The 16,458-nt window shown below is 42.1% G+C and overlaps 1 protein-coding gene and 1 pseudogene across 3 annotated transcripts; one reads left to right on the top strand and one right to left on the bottom strand.

The window, feature by feature from the left end:
• Nucleotides 1-166: 166 nt before the first annotated feature.
• Nucleotides 167-8,133, bottom strand: LOC115134271 (histone-lysine N-methyltransferase KMT5B-like). 3 transcript variants are annotated; one of them, XM_065022574.1, is made up of 11 exons: nucleotides 8,001-8,133; nucleotides 7,086-7,309; nucleotides 6,521-6,794; nucleotides 6,231-6,378; nucleotides 5,847-6,012; nucleotides 5,640-5,749; nucleotides 5,365-5,531; nucleotides 5,239-5,258; nucleotides 5,007-5,143; nucleotides 4,704-4,900; nucleotides 167-3,890 (listed from the first exon to the last, which is right to left on the bottom strand). In XM_065022574.1, the coding sequence occupies exons 3-11, from the start codon at nucleotides 6,651-6,653 to the stop codon at nucleotides 1,783-1,785; spliced, it is 3,186 nt and encodes a 1,061-aa protein (XP_064878646.1). In that variant the 5' UTR covers nucleotides 6,654-6,794; nucleotides 7,086-7,309; nucleotides 8,001-8,133; the 3' UTR covers nucleotides 167-1,782. The 3 variants fall into 3 exon arrangements, with proteins under 3 accessions (XP_064878646.1, XP_064878647.1, XP_064878648.1); XM_065022575.1 differs by lacking the exon at nucleotides 7,086-7,309; XM_065022576.1 differs by lacking the exon at nucleotides 7,086-7,309 and having other exon boundaries at nucleotides 6,521-6,705.
• A 349-nt stretch (nucleotides 8,134-8,482) lies between these two features.
• LOC115134756 (uncharacterized) lies at nucleotides 8,483-16,412 on the top strand (annotated as a pseudogene).
• Nucleotides 16,413-16,458: the final 46 nt, after the last annotated feature.

Raw genomic sequence — 16,458 nt, 5'->3', positions numbered from 1 at the left:
TCAACATTATGCAAGCAACTCAAAAAGGTAGCTTAATCAAGACTACAGACAGTAGCCTACATATGACAGAACACAGTATTAGTGACAGGTCCAAAGTTGTACAACATACTTTAAATCAACCTAGTATAAAAATATACAGTACAAGTCAAAAGTTTGGACACACCTACTCATTCAAGGGTTTTTCTTTATTTGAACTATTTTCTACATTGTAGAATAATAGTGAAGACATCAAAACTAGGAAATAACACACATGGAACTATGTAGTAACAACAAAAAGTGTTCATTCAAAATTAGATTCTACAAAGTAGCCACCCTTTGCCTTGATGACAGCTTTGCACATGATTGGCATTCTCTCAACCAGCTTCACATAGAATGATTTTCCAAAAGTCTTGACGTTCCCACATATGCTGACACAGCCTGGAGGTGTGTTGGGTCATTGTCCTGTTGAAAATCAAATTATAGTCCTACTAAGTGCAAACCAGATGGGATGGCTTATCATTGCAGAATGCTGTAGTAGCCATGCTGATTAAGTGTGCCTTGAACTCTAAATAAATCACTGACAGTGTCCCCAGCAAAGAACCCCCATGCCATCACACCTCCTCCTCCATGCTTCACGGTGGGAACCACACATGCAGAGATCATCCCTTCACAAACTCTGCGTCTCACAAAGACACAGCGGTTGGAATTCAAATCTCAAATTTGGACACATCAGACCAAAGGAAAGATTTCCACCGGTTTAATGTCCATTGCTCATGTTTCTTGGTCCAAGCAAGTCCCTTCTTATTATTGGTGTTCTTTAGTAATGGTTTCTTTGCAGCAATTTGACCATGAAAGCCTGATTCATGCAGTCTCCTCTGAACAGTTGATGTTGAGATGTGTCTGTTACTTGAACTCTGTGAAGCATTTATTTGAGCCGCTAAAAATAAAATAAAGAAAAACCCTGGAATGAGTAGGTGTGTCCAAACTTGACTGGTCCAGTATATAAAGAGCAATTTAAAAAGTTGAGACATGCACCACACCATTCAGACACAGCAGACAAAGTAATTCAGGTGAACTGATGATCAAATGGTGAACAAAATAACAAAGTGAGAAAAGTGTTTGAATATCTACACCAACTAAGCCAGACCAAGTAAGTTCTGAATTTGTGATTGCTAAATAAAGACTGAGAAATTATACAGTTCGAGAAATTAATAGAAAAATAAAAATGTGATCAAAAAATAAAATAACATCCAAAATAACCACATCTGCACAAACTAAAAAGTGAACAAAGAGAAGCATTATGCAAAGCACCAACACATTTTGATTAAGGAATGAGTGATTACAACGGGACTAAAACATCAGAGACCAGCTCCCAGGAATCACTGGAAGTCAAACATTTTCACATACCTCCAGCAAGAAACAAGAATTCTGTTCCTTTAAAATGCTCTCAAAACAATATATAAAATGCATATTATTTTATATGCATGTATACACTGCCATGTTGACAAAAGCACATTTTGTTTGCAGTGTTCCCAAAATGTTCCATTCTTGCGATGTCAGTGGAGCAACATTTAGCATGTTTACCAACACAAACTAGAAAATGCTTTAAATATAATTAACAATTGTACAAAATAAAGCTGAAGATATAAAAATAATTGCCTACACATTGTATGCCATGTAAAATGTACACATTCTACAATATGAATAACGAACCAAGTTCCACCATGTACAAAAATAGTTAACATTTTACAACAGCATTGTGATTGTACTTTTATTGACTTAACAAATGAAGACCCATAGAGCTCATGGATTGACTGTTCGTGACTGATTTTCACGTCTCCTTGATGCGATATCAATATCTATAGAGTCTTTACCAACAATGAGCCGGAGGCGTTTTGTTGGTGGAAGTGGAATAAAATCATCGTCAAACTCTTCATGGTCAGATGCATCTTCATCCTCTTCAGAAGAAGAGGATGAGTCTTCCTCTGTGTCATCGTGCATTCCAAATGTTGCTACTGTGGGCCCAAAGACCTCCCCTGCCTCCCTCTCTACTATACCTGTGAAGGGCCCACTACCATGGCAATACTGACTGAGCCTCCTGCTGTCCCACTCATGCTGCAGGTGAATCTTCAGTTTGGAAGAGTGAATGTGTTCCACAGGACTGAAGCCATGTTTGGAGGAACGGATGTGTTCCACAGGACTGAGGCCATGTTTGGAGGAACGGATGTGTTCCACAGGACTGAAGCCATGTTTGGAGGAGCGAATGTGTTCCACAGGACTGAGGCCATGTTTGGAGGAACAGATGTGTTCCACAGGACTGAAGCCATGTTTGGAGGAGCAGATGTGTTCCACAGGACTGACGCCATGTTTGGAGGAATGGATGTGTTCCACAGGACTGAAGCCATGTTTGGAGGAATGGATGTGTTCCACAGGACTGAAGCCATGTTTGGAGGAATGGATGTGTTCCACAGGACTGAAGCCATGTTTGGAGGAGCAGATGTGTTCCACAGGACTGAGGCCATGTTTGGAGGAATGGATGTGTTCCACAGGACTGAAGCCATGTTTGGAGGAATGGATGTGTTCCACAGGACTGAAGCCATGTTTGGAGGAATGGATGTGTTCCACAGGACTGAGGCCATGTTTGGAGGAATGGATGTGTTCCACAGGACTGAAGCCATGTTTGGAGGAGCAGATGTGTTCCACAGGACTGAAGCCATGTTTGGAGGAATGGATGTGTTCCACAGGACTGAAGCCATGTTTGGAGGAGCAGATGTGTTCCACAGGACTGAAGCCATGTTTGGAGGAATGGATGTGTTCCACAGGACCGAGGCCATGTTTGGAGGAATGGATGTGGTCCACAGGACTGAAAGTCCCATTACTCCATCTGGCTGCATAAGAGCTCCTCTTGGTCTTTGCATGGTGATGGCTCTTCCCAAATTTCATGCTGGTCTTTGTGGAGCTGGAGGACTTGACAGGGTCAGGCTCACCAGGCTCAATCCTACTGCTGCCGCTGTCCCTTCGTCTCCGCAGGGTTAATTTGGGAATGCCTGAGCTGTTGTTGGCTAGGATCAGCTGGGAATCATAGCGCGTAATCTGCTGTTTCTTCTTCCCCTTGCCAAAGTGGAGAAGCTTGTCTCCCTTAGACAGATTGTTGTAGTACTCACGACCATCAGGCAGGCATTGCAACTCTTTCCTGCATTCATCTATGTCTGGGATACGGGCTGCATGGTGCAGGCCTGGAACCTCCTCCTGGAGAAGGGATGCTGGTCTGAAAGAGTGCTGCTCCTCCTGATTTATCATTTGCCTCTGTCTGGGACAGGTCTCACTTGGACACTTGATATCCAGGCTTGGGCTGATTATCCAGTGACCATCTGTGACATACTCTCTGAGGTCTGTAGGCTTGGTCTTACTAACCACACCACAGTTTGGTTCAAGTTTAATGTTGTCAGACCCCTGTGTGCCAACTGATGCTCTGGTTGAACTGCGAGTTCTGTGAGTGCAAGCTAAACCATCAGGGCACCTACTACCATCTTTCATTGGGTTCTGAATGTGTTCCTTCACAGTGTAGTGCACAAGACAACCCCTTGTTCCCACCACTTGCATGGGTCGTTGCTTATCCATCGCACTCTTTCGCGAGACCCTGTTACTGATTAATTCTGTGGGGTCCTTAAGGCACAAACCCATAGCTTCCACCTCAATGGGGAACCTGTGAGCAGTTACCTGACACCTTCTTCCTAGCTTGTGCAAAGGCTTTACGGACTTTGAGTTTCGTCTCTCTTGCACGTTGGAGTTCTTTGAGTGTCTTTGATTGAATGATGAGGTAGGCATAGGCATTTTGGACAGAGTGTGCCTGCTTAGGGCTTGTGCGTCACTGAGCCTGGCCACACTGGAGAAGGCTGTCCTCCCTACTGCTAAGATGTGGACCGGAAAAATAAGAAATAACAGCAGAACAGTCATCAGAAAGTTGGACAAACATTACTAAACCTAATGACAATCATTGCAAAATTGCAATGTATTAGAATATTATTATGTAGCATGTTATAGTTCTTAATGAAAATCTTATAATTGACCAATAGCAGCTATACATCCTCAACCCAGGGATTGACCCTAAGGTCTGAAAATCACTTGCCCATCGGGGAAGTCAGGACTCTGGAATATTTTTTTGTTGTGTGTCCAGTAAATCTTATAATTGACCAATAGCAGCTATACATCCTCAACCCAGGGATTGACCCTAAGGTCTGAAAATCACTTGCCCATCGGGGAAGTCAGGACTCTGGAATATTTTTTTGTTGCCCGAAGATTATGATCACTTGCCTGAAAATGTAAATTAGCTTTTTACATGCAGAAATATCATATATAGCCTGCCTTTCTCCTACACATAGCGGAGGAACCAGAAAGATCGCCATTAGAAATCATCGTATTTTGGTTATCAGTAACCATGTCCTGAATTTCCTGGGGCAACCACAGAGTAAACACAACTTGCCTAACTGCCATAAAAGCCAAAAATGGTCCATCTTCCACTTAAACAATGGGGAGAAACCAAAAGCTCAGTTTAAGGCCACTGGAATTCTTTGCATTTAGGTTGTTTTCAGTTTTATTGTTGAAATCACCTGCTCAATGGGGCAACCACAGAGCAGGGTCAACTTGCATGACTGGTTCAGTTCACTCGCCCTAGCCTAGACAATATGCCACCCTTAATGCCAATCCCTCAAAGGTGCACTTACATGAATGTGTGTCACGATTTTCCTGAGAGTCTGGATCCATATTAGAGCCGTCCAACTGACTGTCAGAGCACTTGCTGTCTTCTAATTTCTTAAGTCGATGGAGCCGTTTGTCTGTCTCTCTCAGGCCATACATGCTGTTGATAATAGGAGTGGCCGTAGACTGCCCAGTCTTCGGTTTGAAAGCACCAGCACTGCGCCTGAAGGGACCAGAAGATGTGAAATAGCAAAATCCTAGCCAATGCAGGACTCATTATTATACATATACAGTAACTACAAGTTTGATATTAAATCAATAAATTATACCTTTCACAGGTGTAACATTCACAGAGTTCATTATTTTCCCCAAAGAAGCCATCTCCATAGTAACAGGAGATTTCTTCCCCAGGTTCAATATCCCTCAGAACCTTGACACATGCTGTATCTCGCCCAGTGGAAACAAACTGTAATAACACATACATAAACATTTGTTAGCCATTTGTACAATTCACTTCATTTCACACAATACTTTTGATTTGCAGGCATTGGTATTACTTGCCTTGCAATTTGGCCTGCAATCTGGAAAACAAACATATGTTTAGTCTCTTAATATAGGTATTTGAATTCTATCATAAGTGTGTTGAATGAGGCAGACAGTTATTGTCAAGTGCATGGGGATGTATACCATGGTTGATGAAGGCTGCAGGTCCCAGCCACAGTTGAGCACAGTTCTTGCGGGTGGAGTACATCACACTGAAGTCATTTTCACCATGTCGCAGTAAAATGCTTTCCTCATGCTGTGATAGCTCAGCAATGCAGCCCACCAGGTATTCCATCTTATCATTAGTTTTCCTTGGGAAAATATGAATGAGGGATATTTGAGATTGTAAAATGACTATATACACAGTGCAACATTTTCTTTAAACAAAATGTATCCTACTAAAATGATTATATCCTTACCACTCTTTTGTTGCTACAATTTTGGCTCCATTCTGCTCAGAGGAATAACGATTGCAGGGAAGTATTTCAAACCCACTGTTAGTTGCAAACATTCGTAGGTAAACAAAAACCTGCCAAAACACACACAAAATAATAGTTTCCACATATTTTTGTTTCGATGATGGTTCATGCTTTTTGCGCAACAACAGATATTTCTAGATAACTTACATGCTCTTTGAAGAGTTTGCCCTGAGCCTTCGTCTTGTGGTGAAAGTGGGGTCTTGACCAGTCCCCAGCAGTCAAGGCATGGAAGGCCTTCTCGAGGTTATCATGTTTTTTAAAGCACTCTAGCACCTCCTTCAAATGTCCTTGTCGGTCTTTGATGGGTCGAAACCTAAGCACACAATCAGTCCATTTTTAACCACTTTCCAAACCATTCTCAATACAAATGTTATGCAGCTGGTGCATCGAGTCATAGCCTATCGTGATAGGCAAGTTTGTCTGAGGCATACGAGTAAACCGCCTCCCCAGATGTTGTGAAACTTTGGCTGCTGACTTATGCACAAGCTATTATGACAAATGTGGACAATTGTGAGCCAGAAAGAGACAAACCTGCTATTCATCTTATGGGTCTGGAAGCCGAGGTAGGGGTCCAGAATAAGACTTGTAGTCAAGTCATCATTCTCACAGAGTTCCTTTGGAGTCATACCTGACGACGGGGTATGACGTCTCTCTGCCTCAAGGGTAGAACTGATGACACCTGAGGTGAAAAATAAATGATTGAGCCCCCCAAAAAAAAAAAAACTGTACAATTCAAAAAATCTGCCAATAGTCCAGTGTAATTTATTAATGAAGCTGAAAAGGGTCATTTATGGTGAGCATTGCCAGAGAACAGCACTTACGTTGACTACATCTCCTACTTCTTAAGGAGCCCTTGCTCTGTCGCAGGGACCTGGCCGAGGTTATGGATCGATCACTGGAGAATCTGCTGCAATGCCGCCTGCCATTCAACACCATGTTCTTGGATTCCCCCATCTACCTCATTATGCCAGATCCAGCAGCATTACCCTAGTCTGTGCTTGAAGATCTGCAGTGAGGATGAGGGGAGGTTACGAGGCCAGGGTGGTTGAATCTTATCTTGATACTGACAGGGATCGAGTACTATGCATTCTGGACCTAGACAAAGAAACAACATGGTTTGAGAGTAAAGACTTGAAGGCAATGAACTTCAAAGATCAAATAGGGGCTGCTTATGTTACTGTCAAGTTAGAAATAGCTCTAAGGTATGCAATGACTGACATGACAAGCGGAAAACTGATGATGCACTTCCAAATTTCAACGTTTCACCTTATGTGTGTGTGTTTTTAGCCCATATATTTTGTTGTAATGTTGGAGTCACTCAAATATCTCATAAATACACATTACACATGGAGAAAGAAAATGTGCTTTAAGACGGCAAAAAATTACCTGCACTACATGACATGTGTAGAATTGCAGGGAATAAGCTTTAAACCTGCAACATTTGCTCTCCGACAACAAGAGGGGTGTGAACAATCAGTCATGAACAGTGTTTATGCCCATAGAAATAGACGTGATGCGCACAAGGGGGGTGCGGGATGTTCCCCAATTCAGGAAGGGAGGCCTGAGTGAAAACGTATGGGAACACCTGCTCCATACCATCAGTTGAAAACCTAAGACAAGTTTCACATGTTATGGTCACATACGCAGGATACAGCAGCTGTAAACAGTACAGTGAAATGCTTAACTGTAAGCCCCTTGAGTTATCGATAGTTACTCCTGAAGGAGAAACTGCAAGCGCATCAACTAAGCAGAAAGTGGGGCCTAACAAAGATTCTGAACAGATGGTAGCTAATGGTTTATCAAAGGCTGACACCTTGTGGTTGCATGTCAACTTTCATGAGTTTCCATATCATATTATTTCATCTCGTCTATTTATTAATTTCGTCTTTCTCGGCAGGCAACTTTACACCTGCACACATCGGGTCATCCTAGCCAGTGTAACGCGGCACAACAATCAACTCAACTAGCTAATGCAAGATCCCAGTCGAATTAAAAATATAGGCTAACGTTAGCATGCTAACACCACATGCCTCAGGACTGATGCAGATGCTATGCGCGTTCTAGTTACCAAGTTAGCTGGGGCTTCATGTAGTTATTAGTACATACTCTGCTTTTGAAAATATATGCTTTCCACTTAGCTAACGTTAGCTATATACATGAAAGCTAGCGAATGCTAAAGCTTGGGCCAAGACATCACAACGAACAATGCCACAACTAGCTAGCTTATTCCACCGAAACAAAGGCCATGAAATCTCCGTAAAAAAAGTGTCGCTGATGAGACACACTGTCCAAAATACTCACTTTGTTATTCCTGCGTTTGTACTACTATGTGATCCATCATGCACGACGAGATCTGAACAAATATAAATTGCTACCTTTAGTTAAAACGTCAATCAGGAAACAAACATTTACATTTCAAGATGGCGGTCAGGGGAAGATGGGAATAAAGATGTCTGGACATACAATTGGCAGTGTTTGATGTTACGGCAGTTTCATAGATTAATCCATGAGTACATTAAGTTTAATACCTGTTGTATTAGCTAACTAAATTGAAAAAAAATAATAATAATAACACCACAGTAGCCGACGCTTTATAAATGGAAGTAGCCTGCGCACTGTTTACTCAAACTTGAAACACATGAACATTTGAGAGAACCTTGGCGCGCGATTTGATGACGTTGTCAACAATAACACCGTATCACCGTTCACTGCTAGAATGGATACGATTTTGTAAACGTGACGTAACAGTCCCGTTTGTGCCAATCGAGTTGCATCAGGTATAGTATTTTACTTGTCTACAAGAAGACAGTCTGAACCATTATAAACAGGAGACAAGGACCACATTTGTTGTAAAAAAAATGATAAAAATGATAAACCGTCTGCACAGAAGGGTGAGTTCGAATTTAATCAAGGAGCGATATGAATCTAGGTCGTTAGTAAACTAGATAGCAAGCTAGCAAACTCCGTTGACTAGTAACGTTAGTTAGATTTATTTTATTTATTTCACCGTTATTTAACCAGGTAGGCAAGTTGAGAACAAGGTTCTCATTTACAATTGCGACCTGGCCAAGATAAAGCAAAGCAGTTCGACACATACAACAACACAGAGTAACACATGGAGTAAAACAAACAGTCAATAATAATACAGTAGAAACAAGTCTATATACGATGTGAGCAAATGAGATAAGGGAGGTAAAGGCAAAAAAGGCCATGGTGGCAAAGTAAATACAATATAGCAAGTAAAACACTGGAATGGTAGATTTGCAGTGGAAGAATGTGCAAAGTAGAAATAAAAATAATGGGGTGCAAAGGAGCAAAATAAATACATAAAATCAAATAAATACAGTAGGGAAAGAGGTAGTTGTTTGGGCTAAATTATAGATGGGCTATGTACAGGTGCTGTAATCTGTGAGCTGCTCTGACAGCTGGTGTTTAAAGCTAGTGAGGGAGATAAGTGTTTCCAGTTTCAGAGATTTTTGTAGTTCGTTCCAGTCATTGGCAGCAGAGAACTGGAAGGAGAGGTGGCTAAAGAAAGAATTGGTTTTAGGGGTGACCAGAGAGATATACCTGCTGGAGCGTGTGCTACAGGTGGGAGATGGTATGGTGACCAGCGAGCTGAGATAAGGGGGGACTTTACCCAGCAGGGTCTTGTAGATGGGAGTAGAGAGACGTGTGTTTATTAACATTAATTGATGTTAGATTATCCATCAAACTGACTATAGAGATTAAGTGCCATTCTAACTTGTGTCATTTGTTTAACTTCTCAGATCTCGCATCATGAAAAAATTTGCATTGGGAACTAAAATATGTTCCCCATGACGGAACCCCCTTCCTGGTGGTCGGGAGGAAAACCTACGCCTGCCACCAGGGCGAGGATAAACATGCGAGTGATAAGAAGAGGGATGCAGAAATGGTAAATTGGCTAATGTTTATAAAGATGCACAATAAAGGTGATTATGATTGACTGATATTGGGAGGAGGCGATGTCGGTTAGGAAGGTAGAGTTTGAGAAGGGTATGTGTTAGAAAGGGAAAACAGAAGATAACCACAAGATGCAGGACTCCTTGTTCCCCCAATATCTAAGAAAACAGATGGATACAGAGCTCCTCTTTTATGTTGAGAGAATCATACTTGGTTTCAGTCTTATAAGTTAAAGTAAGTAACTTGTAGCTAAGCCTTGGTCAAATAATCCTTGTCTGAGCATGAATGACCCATATGGGCAGAAGCCTATTTCCTGTTTCTGTCATGTAAGGCAGCTTGAGGTACAAGTAGCCTATACCCCCTGGACAGGACGCTAGTTCCCTAATTCATTAATGCTGAGAACCAAACAGAGAGGCATCAGGTCCGAAGGTACTGGACTGATGAACCATCCTTGCTGTCTCTACTTGATTGACTCTCAACTGGGATTCCATACCATTGACTCTATTACATGCGCTGAGTCCCTGGCTTTTTGTACTCAGTTTTTATTTGCCATGGGGCCATGGTCAGCTTGTCTCATCTGGTGTACTGTACTGTCTTTATCTGATGTATCTAAGCATGCTCCCACTAACCCCCTTCTTTTGTCCTTTTCTACATCTAATAACTCCCGGAAGTGTCTAGACTTTGCCTACCTGAAGCCTACCTGGACTGTGGCTGAGGACCCTGGGCATGCCTACCTATAGCCCCTCCCCACACTCCCTAGCATGCTTGTACCTAAGCTAAATACTGAGTATTCCATCTCACCCTCTTCCTCTCCTCTTCTGTCCTCTCCTCCCCTAAGCCCAGTCCTCGGCACAAACTATTTTATATTGAATTTATATTGAGCATGCTTTTTTGTCCAGGACTAGGTGTAATCTGAGTCTGGGAAACCAGCCCATACTCTAGACAATGAGATTATTCCAGAATACTATCAAAATAAAGATTGTTTTCTATGATTGTTCTTATGGTACATTTAACATGTCCATTCTACAAATATGGCCTTTGACAAAGAAAACTCTCAAAATCCTATTGTATTTTTTACCTTTATTTAACTAGGCAAGTCAGTTAAGAACAAATTCTTATTTTCAATGACAGCCTAGGAACAGTGGGTTAACTGCCTGTTCAGGGGCAGAACGACAGATTTGTACCTTGTCAGCTCAGGGGTTTGAACTTGCAACCTTCCTGTTACTAGTCCAACGCTCTAACCACTAGGCTACGCTGCCGCCCCGGTATGGTTTGTCTCAGAACAGGAGGCCGGGGAGAAAAGCACAAAACCAAGAGGCTGAGAACAAAAACAAGGTAAAACAAGGTAAGGATAATATATAAAAAAAATGAACTTCAGTGGGAGTTAACACACACACACACACACACATCTAAATATACATAACACATCCAAACATCCAAAACACCACTCTACATATAGCAGATAAAACACATCTAGGACTACACACTAACCAATCAAACATGGGTTAGGGTTGTATCAATCATTATCATAATACTTACACCTATGCAAAAATCTCCATAAGTGCATAGGGGGTAGTTCTAACATATCCATCCTCACACAATTTGTTACTTTTCAGGAGAGAGAAAGGCGAGAACATTTAGGGGAGAGGAGTGGTGAGTCAAAAGAGGGGAGGGAAGAGAATAGGGGTGGATAGGGTACGACTTTATATTAGGAGAGTGAGGGTTCCACTCTTTTAAAGACTTCCAGTTATTTGTAGTTTTTAAAGGGGGGAAAATAAAAATGAAACTAAGCAGTCAATGACTTTATTAGCTTTTTTTCTATCTCGTGGAAGCAGGTAGCCTAGTGGTTAGAGTGTTGGGCCAGTAACCGAAAGGTTGCTGGATTGAATCCCTGAAATGACAAGGTACAAAATCTGTTCCGCTATAATGCAGTTAACCTACTCTTCCCCGCTAGGTCAATCATTGTAATAATAATTTGTTCTTAACTGACTTGCCTAATTAAATTAAAAAGTCACATTGCTAACATTATACTTATTGCTATTCCATTACTTCAGTTCCATTGCTATAGTTTCTGTAGTCTGGTGGCCAGTTAGTATATGACAATAAATAACTCGTAGAGCTGGGACACCACGTGGGTGCAATAATTGTGAACAAAAACAGCACTACTCAAAACCTCCATACACGGATCTCTAGCAGTTGTCCTCTTAAGTTCTACGAGGGCAACATTACTAGCTGATAGCAAAATTCATGTTTGTATTTACATCATGTAATGCTCAGTAGAATGATATTTATTGCCGAATTGTAGCTAGTTTTTCCCCAGTGGTTCCGCTAGCCAGCAAGTGCGAATGGAAATCAAGTCCAGTCTGCTTTAAACTCGACGCTGTGTGAGACGCAGTCTCGTAGTGAACGGGACTATGACATAACTTTTACAAAATTGGTATCCCTTTTAACCCTGACCCAACTCATCCACAGTTTTCCATCAGCTAACTACTGTGTTTGACTGTTATCCAATTGGTCTTATAATTAGACATTTGATATCGGCACCCTATGTCATTTAATATAATTAACTAGCTACCAAGAAAAACTACCAAGGTTGCTCTTTAACGTTAGCTAAGTCTCTTTTTGCATACCATTTCAAGCTAAGTTACATGATTAAATAACGCTAGTAAACATGCGGTACAAAACACCAGTTGTTAGCTAGCTATATAACGTTAGATTTCGAGGAGGTAAAAACGTATTTGCTCCATTCTTTCATTGCCACATTGATGACAACCTCAGGCATTTATGTTGGTGTTTTTTTTAAGCTAGCTAGCTAACTTACTACTTTTATACAAAATCTCGTGCTGCCGGTTAGCTAGGTTGTACTATTTCGCAAACGCTGGAATAGGACTTTTATTTAATGAACACAGTAACCAGACACTTCTACAGATCATCAAGGACATCAACCACCCGAGCCACTGCCTGTTCACACCGCTACCATCCAGAAGGCGAGGTCAGTACAGGTGCATCAAAGCTGGGACCTAGAGATTGAAAAACAGCTTCTATCTCAGGCCATCAGACTGATAAACATCAATCACTAACTCAGAGAGGCTGCTGCCTACATTGAGACCCAATCACTGGACACTTTAATAAATGGTTCACTAGTCATTCTACACAATTGCCACTCTAAATAATGCCACTTTAATCATGTCTACATATCTTACATGACTTATATCACATGTATATACTGTATTTTATACCATCTAGTGCACCTTGCCTATGCCGCTCGGCCATCGCTCTTCAATATACTTACATATACATTTTCTCATTCACCCCTTTTAGATTTGTATGTATTAGATTTGTATGTATTATTATTATATTACTGCACTGTCGGAACTAGAAGCACAAGCATTTCGCTACACTTGCATTAACATCAGCTAACCATGTGGATGTGACAAATAACATTTTATTTGAATTGTTAAGTTAAGACTAATGTTATAGTTACAATAGTTAGTATACTATAGATGATTGCTGACAAACATTTGATTCTCTTTCTTAGCTCTGAGAAGAACCAGACCAGAATATTTTTTGCATAGCTAGCTATATCAGACTTGTGGGGATTTTGACCTCCACCAGTGAACAGCATGTCCCCAAGGAAGAAGCTTGTCCCTGTCAGTAGAAGAAGAATGGCCAAAGCAGGGGACGACTTCTTCCCTTTCAATCTTCTGCCGGTGGAATGCCAGCTCCCTGTGCTTTCCTTCCTGAGGTTGACAAGTGCAATTCTGCGCTTGTATGCTTCAGTTGGAGTTGCCTTGTGCGATCAGGGAAGCTTTGGAGAGTGGCAGACTTTTCTCACCATGGAGTGCTCAACCTTGGACAGGAAGGACTGCTGGTGTCCAACAGAGAGTTTTGAGCTTTGGAAGGCATGGTTTCGCCACTACACCCACCACCTCATATCCTGTGGTGCAAGCCTACTCACCCTTAAAGCCAGCTTTGACCTGGGGGACCAGTGCAACAAGTGGGGGGAGCTTCTCTCTGACCTTCTAAAAAATGTCCACTGCAGGGATCTCCGCCAACTGGAATTGAACTAGACATTCACACTACTGGAGCCACTGGACCTGCGGGTTGGCTCCATTTCCCACCACAACAACATTACCAAGATCACGATGGACCAGTTCACTAACTTTCAGGTACTACTGGGCAAACTGTCCCACAGCTGCCCTCGGATCACCTAGATGCGCCTGCATTTTGACTGGTCTGAGACATCAGTGTCACTCCTCACTCAGTTCCAGCACCTCCGTGTCAGTGTCACTCCTCACTCAGTTCCAGCACCTCCGTGTCCTTGAACTCAAGTACTTTTGGGTCTTCAAAGGGAGGAGCCCAAGCACTTTGCAGATCCTGACCAAGTCACTGCCCAACCTTAAGTCCCTGACATTGCATATCTTACATGCTGGAGTCCATGTCTCTAGAGTTCCTGGATGTATCACCTAGTCGTGGTCTAGTCTTCTCCAGTCTTAATCTGCCAGCATTACGGGAGCTAAGGGCCAAAAATATTGCCCGTGGCATTACTTTACGTCAAACCAGGCTTAGGATACAGAGCAGGTGGCGTCTGTACCAGGTACTAAGAGAGGGGACCACCAAGCTCCAGGCCCTCAACAATGAGCGACTGCTTCCTGATTGGAGAGAGCAGAGTTCCAGAGAACTATCATCTATCCTCCAGCAGTCCTGTTATTGCCTCCCAACACCTGGACAGTTGGCTCTGGTAAACGAAATGCTCAGGCTCCAATCCAATGTTAGCTGGAACATTTTAGCTCATTCCCTCACCATTCCATTGCACAAAATTATTGTGCATTTGATTTTTGATCCTTATTTAAAATCCTTATTTAACCTGTCTCCTCCCCTTCCATCTACATTGATTGAAGTGCATTTAACAAGTGACCTCAATAAGGGATCATGGCTTTCACCTGGATTCACCTGCTCATTCTATGTCAAGGAAGGAACAGGTGTCCTTAATGTTTTGTATACTCTGTGTATTTTATTTCACCTTTATTTAACCAGGTAGGCTAGTTGACAACAAGTTCTCATTTGCAACTGCGACCTGGCCAAGATAAAGCAAAGCAGTGTGACACAGACAACAACACAGAGTTACACATGGAGTAAACAATAAACAAGCCAATAACACAAACAAGTCAATGACACAGTAGAGAAAATAATGTCTATATACAGTGTGTGCAAAAGGCATGAGGAGGTAGGCAATAAATAGGCCATAGTAGCGAATAATTACAATTTAGCAGATTGACACTGGAGTGGTAAATTAGCAGATGATGATGTGCAAGTAGAGATACTGTGTGCAAAAGAGCAGAAAAGTAAATCAAATAAAAACAGTATGGGGATGAGGTAAGTAGATTGGGTGGGCTATTTACAGATGGACTATGTACAACTGCAGTGATCGGTTAGCTGCTCAGATAGTTGATGTTTAAAGTTGGTGAGGGAAATAAAAGTCTCCAACTTCAGCGGTTTTAGTAATTCGTTCCAGTCACTGGCAGCAGAGAACTGGAAGGAAAGGTGGCCAAATTAGGTGTTTGCGTTGGGGATGATCAGTGAGATATACCTGCTGGAACGTGTGCTAAGGGTGGGTGTTGTTATCGTGACCAGTGAACTGGGATAAGGCGGAGCTTTACCTAGCATAGACTTATAGATGACCTGGAGCCAGTGGGTCTGACGACTAGAGCATACAGGTCGCAGTGGTGGGTGGTATAAGGTGATTTGGTAACAAAACGGATGGCACCGTGATAGACTGCATCCAGTTTGCTGAGTAGAGTGTTGGAAGCTATTTTGTAGATGACATTGCGGAAGTCGAGGATCGGTAGGATAGTCAGTTTTACTAGGGTAAGTTTGGCTGTGTGAGTGAAGGAGGCTTTGTTGCGAAATAGAAAGCCAATTCTAGATTTGAATTTGGATTGGAGATGTTTAATATGAGTCTGGAAGGAGAGAATACAGTCTAGCCAGACACCTAGGTATTTATAGTAGTCCACATATTCTAGGTCGGAACCGTCCAGGGTGGTGATGCTAGTCGGGCGGGCGGGTGCGGGCAGCGAATGGTTGAAAAGCATGCATTTGGTTTTACTAGCGTTTAAGAGCAGTTGGAGGCCACGGAAGGAGTGTTGTATGGCATTGAAGCTTGTTTGGAGGTTAATGAGCACAGTGTCCAAGGAAGGGCCAGAAGTATACAGAATGGACTGTGTAGAGGTGGATCAGGGAATCGCCCGCAGCAAGAGCGACATCATTGATATATACAGAGAAAAGAGTCGGCCCGAGAATTGAACCCTGTGGTACCCCCATAGAGACTGCCAGAGGTCCGGACAACATGCTCTCCGATTTGACACACTGAACTCTGTCTGCAAAGTAGTTGGTGAACCAGGCGAGGCAGTCGTCAGAAAAACCAAGGCTATTGAGTCTGCCGATAAGAATACCGTGATTGACAGTCGAAAGCCTTGGCTAGGTCGGTTAGTTGGGTTGGTTGGTTAGTTGAAAGTGGGCCTTTCCTGTCATGGGAAATAAAATACCTAATGGCAACGTTTCTCACAGCTTAACATAAGACACCTTGTTCACAGTAAGACAACACTGAATAAGGGGGTGTCCAAATACAGTATTTTAACTTTTAAAATGCAGAATGCAATGAATATATTAACGGTAAACTTGGGAACCTTTTCACTTTCTTTGTTTTATTCTATGCAATGATCATGAACTTGTAAAAAAAGCAGGAAGTTGTTTAAATTCTCTGAATCAAGCACATTAAACTTTCTACCATGACTAGATAAAAATTCATTACTACTGGAAACCATTGTAAACACGTACC

Source organism: Oncorhynchus nerka, linkage group LG9a (genome assembly GCF_034236695.1).
Source record: "Oncorhynchus nerka isolate Pitt River linkage group LG9a, Oner_Uvic_2.0, whole genome shotgun sequence".
In the NCBI taxonomy this organism is placed as follows: Eukaryota; Metazoa; Chordata; class Actinopteri; order Salmoniformes; family Salmonidae; genus Oncorhynchus; species Oncorhynchus nerka.
This window is presented reverse-complemented; position numbering and strand designations above follow the sequence as displayed.